A 17,484-nucleotide genomic window follows, 5' to 3' on the forward strand; every position below is an offset into this window, starting at 1 on the left:
AAATGTCTATACTGTCACTTTTGATCACTTTAATGCATCCTTGCTGAATAAAAGTATTAATTTCTTTCCAAAAAAAGAAAAAGAAAGAAAGAAAGAAAGAAATTGTTACTGACCCCAAAACGTTTGAACGGTAGTGATAATGATACAAAAGCTTTCTATTTCAAATAAATGCTGGTCTTTTGAACTTTGTATTCATCAAATAGTCCTGATTTTTTTTCAACATTGATAATAATAATAATAATAATAAATGTTTCTTGAGCTGCAAATCAGCATATTAGAATGATTTCTGAAGGATCATGTGACACTGAAGACTGTAGTAATGATGCTGAAAATTCAGCTTTGCCAACAGAAATAAACTGCATTTTAAAATGTATTCAAATAGAAAACAGTTATTTTAAATTGTAAAAATGTTTCACAATATTACTGTTTTTGCTGTATTTTTGATCAAATAAACGAAGCCTTGGTGAGCAGAAGAGACTTCTTTTAAAAACATGAAAAATCTTACTGATCTAAAACTTTTGAGCGGTAGTGTATATATAATATATATACATATATAAAGTATTATAAAATACTGTGCAGAACCATTAAGCTCCCAGGTCTTTTTTAGAGAACCCGAGCTTGAAGGAAAAAAAATACCACCCAACTAGGGTGAGCAGAGAAATATAAAAATATTTAATCCTGCTTTGTTGGGTATCCTCATAAGCGCAGTCTAAAATGAGTTGGATAACATCTTAAGTTAACTTAAAGGGTTGTGAGAAAATGAGATGTGCATCAGAGCAACAAAGGTATCAAATCAAAGAACAAAGGTAATAGCAATAATTGTAGCTATATGGATTAGTCTATATTTAATTTATAATTTATGCAGTTAGGGCTGTAAAGTGTTTGATAACTTTATTTCTGTATATTACCTACAACAAAGTTGGTCCTTTAAAGGTTTTTTTACATGTAGTTCATATGCTTAGATGGTTCTTTGCATTATACTTTTTTCCCGCCTTTTGTTTTTCAAATCTGTAACTGTCAAAGCCGCATCATTTCTGGTTTTCTGTAGCTCAAGACAGACTGTCAACATACTCTTAACAGGTAAATTATTTATTTCTTAAAATCTTTTATTAGATAAAAAAAGATTTAAATTGTAACTTTCAAATTGTATTAGTAATATAAAGATACTAATTAATGAAAATAAACTCTTATTAAAAAGGGTATTTATAACAGCAGGTTGTACATAGGACTTTAAAAGCACGGTTCTTTATGGAAACTTTAAAAAATAAAGGGTTGTATTTAGCACCAAAATGGATTCTGCTATTGTTATTACAATATAAAAATATAGAAAAACTCCAATGTTTTTAATCACGATTAATTAGTTTAGGAAATGGCACCACCACTTACTCCAGCTGAGCTGCAGCGTCGCTACAGGGCAAACAGAGATGCAGACCCTGAGAGGAGAGAAAAGTATCTGCAGAAAGAGAGAGAGAAATGGCAGCGAGACAGGGAAAAAGAAACGAGTGGCAGACCTCAGTGAGCATGAAAAGCGTGCCCAACGAAAAAAAATGGAGAGAAAGAAAAAGAGAGGTGAAAGCCAGAGAAAAGGCCAGGGCAGCTATACACTCTCCCCCAGCAACACCTACTTTACCTTCTGAATTGAAATCAGTGACAAAGGTCAGGAAATCTGTATAGGATGGAGTTATGTAGTAAAAGTTTACAGTAAGTTGCATTTTTTTCATGCACAAACATATTAATTATGTTGTATTTGTTGTGTTTTAGGCAAAGACAGCAAGGTCAATGTCAGAAAAATAGAAATAAAAAAGACTCCAAAGAGAAATTGAAAAGCTTAAAGTGGCCTTTGCTAAAGAAAAAGCAAAAAAAGAGAAATACAAGAAGAGGTGGCAACGGAGTCAGATAAAGACAAATGGTGATGGCCAGTCCCCTCGTGCACAACTTTCCAAAATTTTGACAAATTCTCTTCATCCTAGCACACGCAGAAAACTTCTGTGACAGGCCTCTATCATTGAAGAACTAAAGAACAAATACAAGAACACAAGAAGCGAGAGAGAGAAGCAAATGCTTGCAAAAGCCACCACAGGCAATATAATAAAAAAAATAGGTTACAGAGGCTTGCTCAGAAGACCCTTGGATTTTCTCAGAAGTGGGTGAGACTGCAGGGTGACATCTCCTTGTTTCAGTGGACAGCAAGGTACAGAGCAGCTGCAAGAGAGAAGGTGGTATCATTCTTCTTGAGAGTGACAACGGGTAAGAAAGAAACAGTCACCCAAAAGAAAAAAAAGATGCAGAAGAGGCTGCTGACTGACACACTAAAAAACCTACACAGAAAGTTTCAATCTGAAAATAGTGACCAGGTGTCATATTCGTTTTTCTGTACCCTTAGACCATTTTGGGTTGTAACACCCACTGAAAGTGACAGGAAAACATGTCTATGTAAAACCCATGAAAATATCGGGTTCATGGCCAGCACCTTCTTCAAATGTGGGCTTTTATCCTCCAAAAACCTTGAAGAGCTGGCTGATGCGACAGTGTGCAACCCTGACTCAAAAGCCTGTGCATATGGAGAATGTGTAAGTTGCTGCAGCACTGCTGTGACCATGGCGAGACCTGCCTCCAACAATGCTATTTCACTCAACCAGCGGTCAACTGAGACATCCACATCCAATGAGGAGAAGGCGGCAATAATAACTGTCAAAAAAGAACTGACCAAGACTGAGGATGAAGTTGTTGATCAATTCCAGGAAAAAATTATAAAATTCAAGCAACATCTATTCAACATACGTTGGCAGTATAGGGCCTACAGGCAACTAAGAGAAGATCTCAAAGACCATGAATGTTTAATTCATGTGGACTTCAGTGAAAACTATTTGTGCAAATATGCAAATGAAGTGCAGTCTGTCCATTTTGGGGGATCCCATCAGCAGGCAACCCTGCACACTGGTGTATTATATACAGCAGCACAGAAGAATCCAATAGCATTCTGCTCTATTTCCCCTTCACGGAGACATGATCCACCGGCAATCTGGGCACACCTGGATCCAGTCCTGGATATGGTTCAGTCAAGGTTTCTCCAGGTGACTCAGCTCCACTTTGTCAGTGATGGGCCGGCAACCCAGTACAGACAGAAGGGAAACTTCCTTCTTCTTTTCACTTTCTTCTATACCCATAATTATTATTTTTTAAGTCACTGAGCTTGACCAGTATGTGTTCCATATAGTTGAACATGTCACTATTTTGGTAGAATGCTAAAAACATGAAAAACATGTAACCTTTTTCCCAAAAATTATGAAGCCAAAATGTTACCGGATACCAGGAATGACCCTAACACGATTAATCTGACAAACCGAGAAGGTAAATTGAATGCTGTACTTTAGCAATACTAACTTACTGTATTGCATATACATTATGATTAATATATTTTATCATTTAAATTGCATGTATGTTATCAAAAGCTGGTATTTGTATTTGAAAGTACAAAGGCAATCAAATGACATATGATTTGCATCTTTGCTTTTATGCTTCGTTTCACAGAAATGGAGGATGATGAAGAATTGGAGAGAATGATGCTTTCTATATCCCCATCCAAACTCCAAGACCAACTGAGTAAGAAAACCTCACACAGACATAGGTGCATGTGTGCTCACAGGCACACACACACACACACACACACACACACACACACACACACACACACACACACACACACACAATATTTATTGTGGTTGCTATATCCATCTTTTTCTGAAAGTACACCCATATGAATGTGAACTCAGGGTATTGCTGTAAAAGAGCTTAATGCTCAGTCCATTTTCCCTGAATAAACAACAGTTGATGATCCTTTCATACCAATCTTTGGTTTGCTTTTCTTTCATAGAAGTGGAGGAGAGTGAAGAATTGGGGAGGATGATGCATCCCACATATTCATCTAAAATTCCAGGCCAACTGAGTGAGAACCACATACATGCACATACATGTTCAAACACACATACACTTCAGTTCTCTATATGCAACATCAGGTCCCTAATGAACAAATAATTGAAAATATTGGATACCCAGAATAATCAAATATCTAAATTAATACATAACCAATAGTTAGGATTAATTCCTAATTAGAAACAATCTAAATGTAATAACCATTTGGAATTGGAGTCAGATTAAGCGTGCAGCTAAAGTAAAATTGAAACTAAATTCACGTGTTTTTTTGCATGCTATACTTTAAAGGTTTGGTATGTACATGATCTACAGAGTAAAAGATGTACATCTCCAAAATGCAAAAGTACAGCAAAAGTACAAATATGTATTAATTTGGACTAGAATGATGAATTTTGTAGATTACTCATGTAATGTAGACCAATTAACATACCACACCACACCCCTAATATTATAAAGAGTCTTGATATGTGTTCAATGGGTTGGCATGCATTTACATTACTATTTATTAACACATTTACTAAGGGACAGTACTACAGGGTATTAGAATGACATTACATTTTTCTGTGTTAGGGAGGCGTAAACCACCAGCAACACTCTCAAAACCAGACCGGCCTGATGAATATAGTGCTACTGCATCTCCAAGGCCAGGTTGGTATATGGACGTATACACATGCCGATTCTACTATAAGGATATGCCTGTTCTGATCAGTGTTATTGTTTTTCACCAATTCCCTTTCACCAAGTACCTCCAGAGTTGCTTGAATTATCTACAAGCAAGACCACATCGCCTTTGAGACCAGTGCAGGAAACCGTGTTCTGTCAGTGTAAGGACTTAATGTTACATCATTTTACTTAATTAAATTTAAAACATATTTAACATGTCATCCTGTAGCCCTCCTCCCAGTGACCTCTGCACAGTCTACAGCCTCTACTCCTCCCTCAGGACCCCCTGCAGGTGCTGGACAGTCTTTCTCGGGACTCCCTGCAGCCTCTACTGAGTACCCCTCAACTCAGTTGGAGAAGAAGCATTCTTTTCCACCACTGCCAAGCTATGAGCAGGATGTGAGCCGATTGAACTGCTCTCAACAGCAGAGAATCTGGATGAAAACAGAAATGGAAGCCTTGGGACTGTGGCCAGGTTCTAGACCGGTGAGACATCCAATGAACATGATCTCCTTGTGGCGTTACCCACCTCAGCCCGAACTTATTGATTCTGTCTATGAGCTGCCATCACCAAAATACTTTCAACTTCATCCATTCTTCTTTTGGAAACCAGAGCACACCATTATGGAAAGAGTCTGCAACGACTACACTCTGCCATGTCTGTACGGCAGTCCAAATCCCCACGTTATCTCAGCAGGAGTTGGACTACCCCGTGTCATTATTGGTACAAGCAGCCAGTACTACATACTGGCGTCTCGGCTCAGCTGTAAAGTCTGTAAAAAGTACTGGTTTGCAGACAAACTCCAATGGATGGACATGCTGCCGAGTCGGTTCTGCAACATTTTGCCAGCTTTTCTGACGCACAAGAAAGCCATATGTAAGACTGTGATGGATGAGTTGCGGCGCACAGGAAAGTCTCCCAATGATATGGCCAATCAATTGAATGAAGCTCTCCACCTCAGGTATGAGCGTGCACACCTGGCTTACCTGTCCACTGTTAAGAATGTGCTGGATGGAGACAGTGGACTTTATGGTACTCCAAGGCACATTTGGACAAGCCTTAAGGGCTGACCATACCTGAAAGGTGGCCCGGAAGGTTGTGCTTGCATCAGGTACTATGTCATCCTACGCTGTGGTGAATGAAAACTGGATGATCTTGTCCTGGGTGATGCTGCAGTCTGAAAGTGATAAATCCCTGGAGTCAATGTATGAGGGGCTGTCTCGTCGTTACATTTTTGCAGGAGTGCCAAAAGCCAAGTACCAGTGGGTTGACAAGTAAGAACCAGCGTCACATTTTCCTTCCCACCTATATTATATTTGTAAAGTAAACAAAATATAGTATAGCAAAGACATGTATCCTATGTATTTGAATGTTTAATATTTTAAATATTCTTTTCTTTGTGTGTTGAACAGAGATTGCTGTGCTGCCTTCAGAATCCCAAACCCTGAGCCCCAGGAGCACCTCCTCTGGGATTCTTGGAAGACCACTGAGGCTATAGTGGCTGAAGCAACCTCTGGGCATCTCATCAACACCTGTGCCTCCGGCAAAGAATATAACGACATCAACATCAAGCTGGACTTGTTCCACTGCATGCGGCGGTTCTCCAGAGAGTGTGTGTCAGAGCACCATCCACTGCACAGTGCTTTCTGCAAGTTTCTGTCAGCAGCTTTTAGTGTTGTGGACCAGACGGACCTACAGAGACTGAAGCAGGCTTATGTCTTCTGTGGGATAGTGCCTGCAAATCCAACAAAGCAGCACATCAGGGAGCACTGCCGCACCAGGGTCCCACACCCCAAAGAGCTGCTAGAGAGAGTGGAGAGCATTCTCCAAAGATTCTTTTTAGAATGCGATCCTGATGGTGTGCCACTGTTCAAACCATCGATGTTGAAGGTGTGGAGGAGTCCACATCCTCAGAGGCTGCCTGAGTGACCCAGAGGTTACAGAGGGGATCCTCTATAGGCATGGTGGAACAGTCCAGCTGAACCATGTGAAGGGGAGGCAGCAGCTGTACCCGTGTGGATCCCTGTGAGAGGCACCTCTCAGCAGGAGGGGTTCCATTTCCATCAGGCGAGATGGGTCACAGGCACTCAGGTATCCACAGAACTTATACAGGCACAGGGCATGATTGAAGTGGCCCGCTGGAATTTCCAGTGCCTTGTGGACCTGAAGCAGCCTGGAGTGAAGCTGCCTGAAGTTTTTGATCCTGTGCTGATCATGGAACTGAACAAGCTCTCAGACGTAGTGACAGGCCAGGCCAAGTACCCTGCCTTACTTGTCTCACAGACAGACACCAGTGAAAGGTTTGGACTGCAGTATGTGGAGCCTGGTTGTCGTCCTGTCCCCCTGAACTGGGACAAGCTACAAGTCCCAGAAAGTACCTATTGCAGGGGAGGAAGAGCATCAGTCCTAAGAGCTGTCTGCTCTCAGTGAGAGATTCCCACCTGAGGAGGTGAGGGAGGAACACTTTGCTCAGGTAAACTTGACTGTTGTACTTAGAAATATCCTCACTCACTAAAACACAAAATGTACTCTACCGGTCAAAAGTTTCTGGACGGTAATATTTTTTAAAATGTTTTTAAAAGAAGTCTCTTCTGCTCACCAAGGCTTCATTTATTTGATCCAAAATACAGCAAAAACAGTAATATTGTGAAATATTTTTACAATTTAAAATAACTGTTTTCTATTTGAATATATTTTAAAATGCATTAATGCAATTAATTTCTTTGTTGGCAAAGCTTAATTCAGTGTCACATGATTCTTCAGAAATCATTCTAATATGCTGATTTGCTGCTCAAGAATCATTTATTATTATTATCAATGTTGAAAAAGTTGTGTACAATTTTTAAATGTATTCAGATAGAAAACAGTATTACATTTCACAATATTACTGTTTTTGCTGTATTTTGGATCAAATAAATGAAGCCTTGGTGAGCAGAAGAGACTTCTTTTAAAAACATTTAAAAATCTTACCCTCCAAAAACTTTTGACCGGTAGTGTAATTATGTAATCACTGATTTTAACCCAAATGAATTACCCTTTGCTTCAGGATGACATCTTTGGTGTGGCTTCTCTCGGCTCAAAAACAATGATCCAGCCTGCACAGCCCACCAAAGTAAAAGGTAATTCAGTTCACATCTTCATCCCTTAATAATTCCTTATTTATATGAATACTACAGATATTTCAGAGATAAAAGTGAAAATGATTTATTATTTTTTGTCCTTTTTCCTCTTCTTTAGATGAGATGACACCACCACTGCCCTTTGCTCCCTCTCCACAAGCTGCTCGCACAGGTCCCATCAAGGCAGGCGGTCTACTTTTTGTCCTGGACCATTTTCGGTGGACACAGCCCATGAGGGATTCCATTGATGGCTTTCTGACAAAGTACCATGGGCAGAAAGACCTTCTCACCCAGGTGGATGCGGAGTATGCTGCCCTTGTGCAGGCTGCCTCCAGGGATCCCAATAGCCTCTTACACCCCACCACGAAACAGCATATCTCACGTTATGTGCAACACCTGGCCAAGATGACAAACACAAGTTCATACCTGGAGACCCAGCAGCTGTGGCATCACCTCACAGAAGGTAGTGAAACCGTAAGTGTACCAGTGGTAACCCTCCCACCTGCCCCAGTGAACCCACCCAGCAATAAGCCCAAAGAGTTCCTGCTAACTAAGGGTGAGATTGAACAAATGGTGAAAGATTGTGGAGAAGCAGCAGCAACAGCAGCCTGTTAAAAAGAGGATACGGAACTGTCTTGCTTGCGGCCAGCCAAAGTCACGTTACCTTGGTGATGGCTCCTCCATTCATTTTTTTTTATCAGTCTGCGAATGTGAAGTAGTTTTACAGCTCTACAAAGGTATACCAGATGTATGCAGCGGAAGGCCTCACCAATCCTCGAATGCCGTTTGCTGACTTTGCTGAAACACCTTTTTTTTAAACGAGAGCTACAGGCCAAAGCAGCGTTCTGCAGAGGCAAGACAGGTAATGGAGGAGCGGAGAAAGAGAAAGGCCATGGAGCAGCATCCCACTGGTTGCCTCTGTAGGTTCTGCCACAAGCCACTCAAACAAGGCCCAGAGAGTCCACACATACATACTGGCTTCCCCGGTGTGGCAGGGAAATATGTCTATTGTCCTGCCAGAGTGTTTTCCCTATATCGGACAGAGGGGATGACTCACGAGATGACTTGGGGAGAGTTCTGACAGTCTTCCTTTTATGAGGCTGAAAGGAAGAGATGGACAGCAGAAAAGGGAAAGTGACTGCCCTCATGTTTCCTGGTTTTGAATGTATGTATTGTAATTATTGTATCATAAAAATATAACTCGGTATCTTGTTTGTTATGCATGTCTGTTACATGTTGAAACCACCGTGGTATGTTCTTGCCTTATTTGTCTTTCTGTTTTTTGTTTTTTTGCTATGTTGACTCCATGCAGGATTGTAAAATATAAAAAAATCTGCTTAACTTTTACTGTGTTATATATGCATCATTTTTTATTTATCAGTGGAATTTGTTTTTACCATTCTTTCAAAACATTTTCAAAACTCTATGATTATTTAGATGATGGAAAGCATATAATATTTCTTAAGCATGTTGTTCTATTGTTCTTACATTTTATTAGTTTATTACTTTTGGCACAATCATATTCATAACTGTACTATATACATGTGCATGGACAGTATCATCTGTTTAACTGAAAAAAGTACTATGTAGCCTCTTTCTAAAAAAGCATGTTCTTTTTTTCTTGCTTTTTTCCTGTTTTCCACAACTTTAGATTTTATAACTATTATTATTATTAATATTGTTGTTGTTGTTGTTTAATCTATAAATGTAAATTGTTTCATTTATTTCCATTTGTTCATTAAAATATCAAGTATTGGCCTTGTTTGCATTGCATTTTAGTGTTTTTTAAATTATTTTTATTTACTTGCATTATTTTATTTTGATTTGTAAACACTAAATATGAATAACTCTTACTATTAAACATACATAATTGTACATAATTATTTAATTTAAAATTCTTGTTTTTTTTCTGTGTTCTTCACAACTTTAGATTTTATTATTATTGTTGTTGTTTAATCTATAATTATTTAATGTATATTTATTCAATTATTATATGTTTTGGTTAGTACTGTACTGTACCAATTACCTCAGTTTTATATAATATGTATATTATTGTACTATAAATAAAACGAGAGACTTTCTATTTTTTATTGTTTATTGGTTGTATTTCATATATATGGGTTTTCTGTACATAGTTATACAAATATAAAGCAAACGTCTCATTAAAAATAAATGTCTAAAACATGATCAAAATGTTCTTTTCAATTAATCACATTCACATTTTCTATATTAGCGATAACTATACCCTATTATAATGTAAATGTTTATTAAGATCGTTGCATATTATGTACATCCTACACAAGAACAAATATTACAAGATTTATTTTATCTTTGCGCACAAAGTTCGTTTATTATATGTTAATTGTACTTAAAGTGTATCTAGATGAAAAACGAATACAAATTAATATCATGTCATTTGTGGCCGAGGCAGGATTCGAACCTCTAATTGTGTGTATTTTAGTCGTCCCGCCTCCCTGGAATTTCCTTCGTTCCTATTGGCTAGTCAGCAGAGACGCACAGGCCTGCGCCGTAACCTACGCCGTACCTGACGTGCACCTCTCCAAATACCTAACAGCGCGTCAATTCTACGCGGACCGCAAGCGTTGTGATTGGTCTGCTAGAACCCCTCCCTTCGTATGCACTTGAGTTTTGTGTGCGTTTATGAGCACTGTAATATAGTTTAATGTCACACCTTCTTATTTAAAATAAAACAAAGCAAAGAACAAGTGTCATTTATTATACTATAGCATTATACATCAGTAGTTGTCCGCGACAAACAATGTTGATCTGCCGTGGTACACGTCCTTGTGGAGATTGAAAGAATGCCATCTTCTGTTCCGTTGTTGTCTCCTTTTTGTAGTTTTAAATAATGATTTAATGATTTGATATTTATTTGCTGCCGCCACGGCTTCTCCTACGAGTCGCTTCTTCTTCGGCTTTTGCCGTGGTACTGCGGGTTACACCAGCAACATGCCCGTGGACACTGCGGACTAGCGCTCTGCATGTGTACTGCACTTCGACGCGGACGACGACACAGAAGTATAAATGAAAACCGACGCACAGCTTACGGCGTCGAGGCTACAGCGTAGGTTCGACGTAGAAGTATAAATTGGGCTTAAAGGCTGTCTTTAGCCTCCCAATGCAGAACAACAGTCGCATCTCAGATCAGCGGCAGGAGTCGGATTTCTTTTATCACGTGAGGAGAGTGAGTCGAGCTGACGAGCGAGGTGAGAAAGACAAGACGTTGGCGGAAGATTTAGTTTCTAGTTTCGAAATACAAAAGCACCTTCTTTGAAAATATTTTAGACCTTGGACCGCCTTTTGACTTTTGTCATTTATCTAAGATCATTTTGGAAGCTTTTTTAACATTCGTTTCTTATTTATTTGGTTCCATCTGATTTTCAGTGTTTTATATTTAAACTTTGAGTAAGTTATTTTTTATCTTATATTACGTCCATAGCACAGAGTATTTGTATTTGTTTTGTTAATAAATTAAACATTCTATGTTTAATATAAGTGATTTTGTCGTAGCCTACTGTTTTGTTGTTGTCAATTCAATGACGCCGAATTGCCGCTAATTCGCGCACAGGCATTTACAAGCGAATAAAAGCGAAGAAAAGAGAAAACTCTCATGAACTACTTCACTGTCACAACCCTGCTGGAGTAGTGTGAGAACATTACTACCCCGACCCCTTTTAAGCTCTTGGGTCTGAATGGGCGGGGCCATAATTAGATGAGCATCAGACTTTGCCTGTATAGACTGTTTCATCGGGAGTATGTGCCTGGCCCTAAGTTAACTTCCGGTTTGTGTTTGTTTGTTGGTCTGGCTAGTGGCGCCGACTACAAACGCAGGTAAAGTTAAGGTGTTGAGTGAGGTGATGACTAGGCTGAAGTTGGGCTCAGGTTTTTGTGCTGTGGGATGTGTTTTCCATACATTTATTTGTGGCGGCCCGCCACAATATCAAAACTGACAGCCACAAATAGATTTTCCAAAAGGCTTTTACTTAGTTGAATAAACATGAGCACTGCACGTTTCAAAAACAAAACACGGCGCAGGTGTTTCTATATCACTGTATCTCCGAAGGAAACGGACTGTCTTCAGAAACATTTCGATGTCATTTTCATTTCATCTTGCCTTTAATGTCTGATGAAGCAGCATTTGTGAGCGGAGCGCTGTTTGGTGTGCAGCTGTTACCGGGGAAACCTCTATTTTGGTTGCTACAAAAGCGCCTCCTGTTGGTAGAGGGTGCATTTGCATGTTTAGTAAGCGTAATCTACCCGAGAGGGACTTTGCTGTTGTTATTGGCTGCATCCTAAAACTGAAAAATGCTGCCTTCGGAGGACACATTCCAAGGTAGGAAGGCATCAAGGCACGTCTGAATCCAAAGTTAGCTTCACTTCCTGTCTCATGAGATACCTTCATCTGATCGATTTGTGAAGGCAGCATAGATGTATTCTTCGCTGCCTTTGATATCCCACAATCCTGTGCGTTCCATTCCGTGACGGTTGAGCTAAAAAATAAAGATGGCATCTGAAAGTTGTGTTTGGTGGTTAGTTTGTGTGTAAATGTATATTTCTTATTAACTTTTTCCATTTTTGATGTTATTTCTAGTGAGAAATTAGTATTATAGTAATTAAATATTTGTTTAGTTATCACCAAAACTCATTATATTTTGTTTTAGATCGTTAAACCGTTACGCTGCCTCAGAAGCCTGTCCGAAATCAGATTCGTGAGGTGCCTTTGTGCAAAAACACTGCCTGCAAAGTCATTGCCTCATGAGGCAGCGAGGCAGCAAATCAGCTGCCTAAGTTTTCGGATGCAGCCTTCGGATTCTTTGCTGAAGCCTACCAGAAGTAGGGCCACAAAAGTATCTTTGAGCAAGTATCTTTATTCTCAAAAAACTTTTGTTTTTATGTTTTTCATTTTTACATTTAAATAATTCCAAACCCAATTAATTTGCTCTTGTAACCCAGCTGTGAGAAAAGATTAAGTGTGCATCATTAGTTTAACAAAATGGATTTCTTAACTAACCACTTAGAGGTATATGAATTATTATGAACATTAATTTATCATTTAATTATTTGTTTTTCTTTGTTGCTTTGCTTCACAGTTTAACACATCCTCACATTATCAGCTCATGTAGGGGAATCACTAGAATTGTAAAAAAAAAAAAACCCATCTCAGCAAAGGTGAAATAATAAACAGAACAGCAGAGGTTTTATTAAAAATATTAGTAGAAATCATCCAAAATAAAATAAATAAATAAAAATAAACTCTAAATGCAAGAATGTACAAGACTCACCAAAGCAGCTCCATCAGACAGAACAGAGAGAGGATTATTATACAAACAATCTGTCCATTATACCACACAAGAAAATGACTTTGAACACTGCATGCAAATATCCATAAACTATAAATCTCGCCTGGTATTTGTTTTTGTTTTTTTAATGTATGTTATCACTGTTTCCTCAGGGTGGTCAGAGTTTTTTCTTTGTTTTCTGAGAAGGAAAAAAAAGAACAATTCTCATTCATTCATTCATTCATTCATTCCTCTATAAATTTTTGCTTTTTAAATATTGTTGCAAATTGTGTGAGGCTGAAAAACTCACCAGCACAGGTGATCTGAAGAAGAATCACAGTAGGGGCAACAAATACTGCAAACTCGACAATAATCACAATCACTGCAGGAAAGATGTGGACAGATGAAAAAAACAAAACAGACTCAATCTGTGAAACTGGGAATGAAATCAAAGGTTTAAAACGAACAGTTCTTGACAAAGCACTGCAGATGAACCATTTCAGCACTGTTGGACTGTACCTCTGAGTAATGATCCAGCAGTCCTACTGACTTCAGTTCGTGCTGGATCTGTGATCATGTAACATACAAACCACACATCATCATCAACATCACATCATGCTTGAGCTTCACGTCACAGAAATGATAAATATGTGCTGGAGCCTGTGGGGATTTCCACTGCTGAGTCTGTCATCTATTATCACTTAAGATTTCGCTTATGTAGGCATATAGATTCAGATAGCTATATATATATATATATATATATATATATATATATATATATATATATATTTTAGTATTATTAATTGTCATTTACTAAATGTACTGGTGCTTCAACAATATTTGTGTACAATGTATAATGATGCCTATTATAACATCACTTAGACTTGTATATACTGGCGGGTGACGCTAGGGGGCGATGGTGAGCCGCAGGGAGTTTCATTCATGTATGAAGAAGTCACACTGCCAGTCGTTAAAACACACTACTGTGAAATGAACTAATTTCTTGTTGTGTTTATTAACTTTGCAGGTAAGATAAGTGATGTGGCATCGCAGCTTAAGTTCATGAAAGGTGTATGTTATATGGGGATTTCATGTGTTTGTTTAATGCACTTATGTTTTGAATGGATAGAATTGACGCGTTAGAGCACCCGCGTCGAGGCCGCGCGAAGTATTGCGTCATGAAAGTGATTGATGTTGACAGAAGATTATAATTAAAAATGCACTCAATCTTGTTTGTAAAAGGAAGTTAAGTAATATTCGATTATAAAGGCATTTGTATTCTGTAATTTTATCATTGTTTAATGATTACTATGATGCTGGTGGAGTTTACAAATGTTTAGTATTAAGTGTACTTAACAGTGCGTATACACAGTTAGTGTGTTCATTGAGTGTTATTGTAGTGCTAATTTCAGTGAGTTATAGTCTATATGGTGGAATGTATTGTTCTCATTATTGCTTTACTTTATGTAACGTTATATCAGAAGATTGCGCAAAGTGAGTTTATTGAACTAGAGTTTCATTCATGTATGAAGAAGTCACACTGCCAGTCGTTAAAACACACTACTGTGAAATGAACTAATTTCTTGTTGTGTTTATTAACTTTGCAGAGTGTGACAAAATAAAAACTAATATGTGCCACCAGACAACATCGCCTCTTCTGTGTGTGCAACACTTAGGACCCTTTTATGCTCAGAAATAGCGCTGCCTATATGACTACATGAAGCAATGTATGACTTGTTTATGTGCAACTCTTCAGTTTTTTCAGTGAGGAAGGAAAGTTACTCACTCACCTGAACTCTTGACATTATATGCGGCTGTGCTCTTCACTTGATTTCCGTGAGTAACTTCACATCTCCACTCTCTGTGGTCATCTTCATTCAGGAGTGTTGTAGTCAGAGTGCTGATGCAGAGTCTTGAAGCTGATATCTGATATCCAGAGTCTGATATCGTCAGATTAACACCAGTCTGATTCACCCAGAACAGCTCAATTTTCTCAGAACGGATCAAATCATCACAAGAGACTCCAGCAAATGAAAATGAATACAACTGACAGGAGAGAGTCACAGAGCGGCCTGCACTGATCTCAGTCTGTGAGGATGATGATGATGAAGAGACTGAAACACAAAATAACACACACTTTTCAATCATCATGGGAGATTAAACCAAGAATTTGCCCTTTTTAAATTGATCATAAAATTACCATGAAGAACATGCAGAAAAACTCGAGCATCAGGTCCTTGTTTGTTATTCACATATTGTCTGCAGGTGTAAATGCCATAATCTTCTTTTGTGACGTTATTGATGTTCAGAGAGCAGTCAGACCCCAGACTCAGTCTCTCATGTCTCTCAATGTCTGTCTTCTTTATCCCTGAACCAATCAGTTCAACTGCTGTTAAATTGCCGTTGTAGTTCCATACAGTTGATTTGCAGTCAGGAAGAGCATTATTACAGGGCAGACGGACATTTTCACCAGAACTGATGAACACATGAGTCTCAATCACTCCACTGGAACCTGAAACACAAGAACATTTAAATGATCATTATTTATATCATAAAATCATTAGAGAGAGAGAGAGCTGTTTAAATCACAAACACACTCTTAACATGAAGATAATTGAGCATCAGATGTTAAACTGTCTAGTTTTAGTTCATTCAGGAATAATCAATGTTCTGTTTGTAACACAAGAGTTGATCATGTTCAGGTGAACTCTTTCTCAGACTAATTCCACATGTCTTGTAGAGAAAACAGAGATTTCTTTACCTGTGAGAAGCGAAGAGAGAAAGATCAGTCCCAGCAGACACAAATGACACTTATCAGACATTTTCTCTTTCTGACAGTCTTACTCTTCATTACAACTCTTTCTTAAAACACTGTCCACCCTTCCTGTGTTTGCTCACTTCCTCTGATCTGACCGACTCAGTGTTTACATGCTGCTATTTAGAGACACAACGCCAGTCATAATGGAGTCAGAACTGAGAAGAGCTCAGGCAGTTTTAACCTGCAGTCATTCTGTAAACGTCTCAATCGATTAAATCTTCCCTCGAGAGCCGAGTGCGGACTGTTACTGGTGTTGTGATTAACTCGGTTTCTTCTATATTTCCTATGAACTGCCTATCCATAACCATAACCATAACCGCTAAACCCATGAAACACAAGATTTGACTTGACAGCAGATGTGAAACTTGTTCTTCAGTGTGAGAACTGCATATTGTTGATCAAACCACATTCACTCTGAACCCAATCTATAGGCTGTTCTTTGCATTACTGTTAGTTTTACTTCTTTCTTTTCCACCTTTTGGCAAACTTTTTTTCTCCCTTTTCAAATTTAAAATCACATCAGAAAAGCATTTATTTTTAATAAAAATGAAGGAAATCATCAAAAAGTTGAACATATAGTATCGGGTAGGGTTAGGGTAGGTGTAGGGAGGGCTTTTGTCCCAATAAGGTGGCATCCATTTAATAATTTGAATTAAAATTAAAATTTACACTCAGTAAGTTATTATTGTATACTCCCTGCTAAAAAAAAACCCAATAGAAGCCCAATAGAAACCATCACAGAAATTCCAATGGTTTCCATTACAATACCATTATAAACCATTAGCTTTTTCCAGTAAAACCATTACATTTCTTTATGTAGTGTGTTTTGGGCATTTTTCCAATAGGATTTAACATCCCACCAATAGAATCCATCACATACCAGTAGACACCATTATAGTTTCCATTAAAACCAATACAATTCCCATTATAACCATTAAATCCATTACATTTTCTATTGTGTTTTAGACAAGGTTCTATTGTTTTTTTCAGCAGGGCTGCTTTATAATGTTTTACAATACTGAGGTGCAGATAATTATTTGCAATAAGTAGTATAAACAGCAGAAATCCTACTATTTTAACATAGTGTATAGCATCCATCGCTATTTGCACTTAGTGTAAAGAGCATCTATGCTAATAAAATATGCTATTTTCACTTAGTGGAAATAGCCGCTGCCCATGTTAAATTCTAGAAATAAAATAATTAAAATATTAGTGATAAAACTGGTTTGTTACTGAAAAGGTATTCACTATCAATGACTTCATTCCTTGAGTCATACTAAGAATAATAATACCAATAATACCATAGTCAGTCAAACTCGCTGTCCACCATTTTGAAAAATCTTTGAAACCCTACAAAATCATTGGTCAGACTTTTGGCAAAACCATTTAACACATCAGCAAACTTGCATGATGCCAAAATGATTTTATCTCTGCAGTTGACAGCAAACTTTTGGCCGTCTCAGTTTCCACACTTCAGTCTTGAGCGCTTGAGAGCGTGTCAATGTGACAGGAAGTAAAACTTTGCAGTTTAAGTTCATTTAAATAGAACAAAATTATATATTATTTGGTAATAAAACAGAAATTGTTGGAAATTTGATTGGTGCAAACATGTATTGTAGATGTAATATGTATAAAGTTTATCAAATGTAT

The 17,484-nt window shown here is 38.1% G+C and overlaps 2 protein-coding genes across 5 annotated transcripts; one reads left to right on the forward strand and one right to left on the reverse strand.

The window, feature by feature from the left end:
* The first annotated feature begins 529 nt into the window (after positions 1-529).
* LOC131538763 (uncharacterized) lies at positions 530-9,596 on the forward strand. Of its 4 annotated transcripts, XM_058772866.1 has the most exons (9): positions 530-1,656; positions 1,762-3,351; positions 3,532-3,603; positions 3,875-3,946; positions 4,504-4,581; positions 4,826-5,871; positions 6,010-7,070; positions 7,644-7,716; positions 7,835-9,596. In XM_058772866.1, the coding sequence occupies exons 2-6, from the start codon at positions 3,297-3,299 to the stop codon at positions 5,665-5,667; spliced, it is 1,119 nt and encodes a 372-aa protein (XP_058628849.1). In that variant the 5' UTR covers positions 530-1,656; positions 1,762-3,296; the 3' UTR covers positions 5,668-5,871; positions 6,010-7,070; positions 7,644-7,716; positions 7,835-9,596. The 4 variants fall into 4 exon arrangements, with proteins under 4 accessions (XP_058628849.1, XP_058628851.1, XP_058628850.1 ...); XM_058772868.1 differs by lacking the exons at positions 6,010-7,070; positions 7,644-7,716; positions 7,835-9,596 and adding an exon at positions 4,677-4,757 and having other exon boundaries at positions 530-3,603; positions 4,877-4,989; XM_058772867.1 differs by lacking the exons at positions 6,010-7,070; positions 7,644-7,716; positions 7,835-9,596 and having other exon boundaries at positions 530-3,603; positions 4,677-4,968.
* Positions 9,597-12,907: 3,311 nt separating this feature from the next.
* Positions 12,908-16,258, reverse strand: LOC131538803 (uncharacterized). Its single transcript, XM_058772939.1, has 6 exons — positions 15,778-16,258; positions 15,217-15,528; positions 14,807-15,130; positions 13,536-13,583; positions 13,327-13,398; positions 12,908-13,215 (listed from the first exon to the last, which is right to left on the reverse strand). Exons 1-6 carry the CDS (start codon positions 15,836-15,838, stop codon positions 13,175-13,177), a joined length of 858 nt encoding a protein of 285 aa, XP_058628922.1. The 5' UTR covers positions 15,839-16,258; the 3' UTR covers positions 12,908-13,174.
* Positions 16,259-17,484: the final 1,226 nt, after the last annotated feature.

Source organism: Onychostoma macrolepis, chromosome 04, assembly GCF_012432095.1.
Source record: "Onychostoma macrolepis isolate SWU-2019 chromosome 04, ASM1243209v1, whole genome shotgun sequence".
NCBI classification, from domain to species: domain Eukaryota; kingdom Metazoa; phylum Chordata; class Actinopteri; order Cypriniformes; family Cyprinidae; genus Onychostoma; species Onychostoma macrolepis.

Excerpts from the sequence above, each read along its gene's own strand:
- LOC131538763 (XM_058772866.1), top strand. The coding sequence starts at position 3,297 with ATGTTACCGGATACCAGGAATGACCCTAACACGATTAATCTGACAAAC. Across the intron at positions 3,352-3,531 it reads TAATCTGACAAACCGAGAAG|AAATGGAGGATGATGAAGAA; the intron begins GTAAATTGAATG and ends TTCGTTTCACAG. Across the intron at positions 4,582-4,825 it reads TACTGCATCTCCAAGGCCAG|CCCTCCTCCCAGTGACCTCT; the intron begins GTTGGTATATGG and ends GTCATCCTGTAG.
- LOC131538803 (XM_058772939.1), bottom strand. The coding sequence starts at position 15,838 with ATGTCTGATAAGTGTCATTTGTGTCTGCTGGGACTGATCTTTCTCTCT. Across the intron at positions 15,529-15,777 it reads TCTCTCTTCGCTTCTCACAG|GTTCCAGTGGAGTGATTGAG; the intron begins GTAAAGAAATCT and ends CTTGTGTTTCAG. Across the intron at positions 13,584-14,806 it reads ATATAATGTCAAGAGTTCAG|ATCCAGCACGAACTGAAGTC; the intron begins GTGAGTGAGTAA and ends ACATGATCACAG.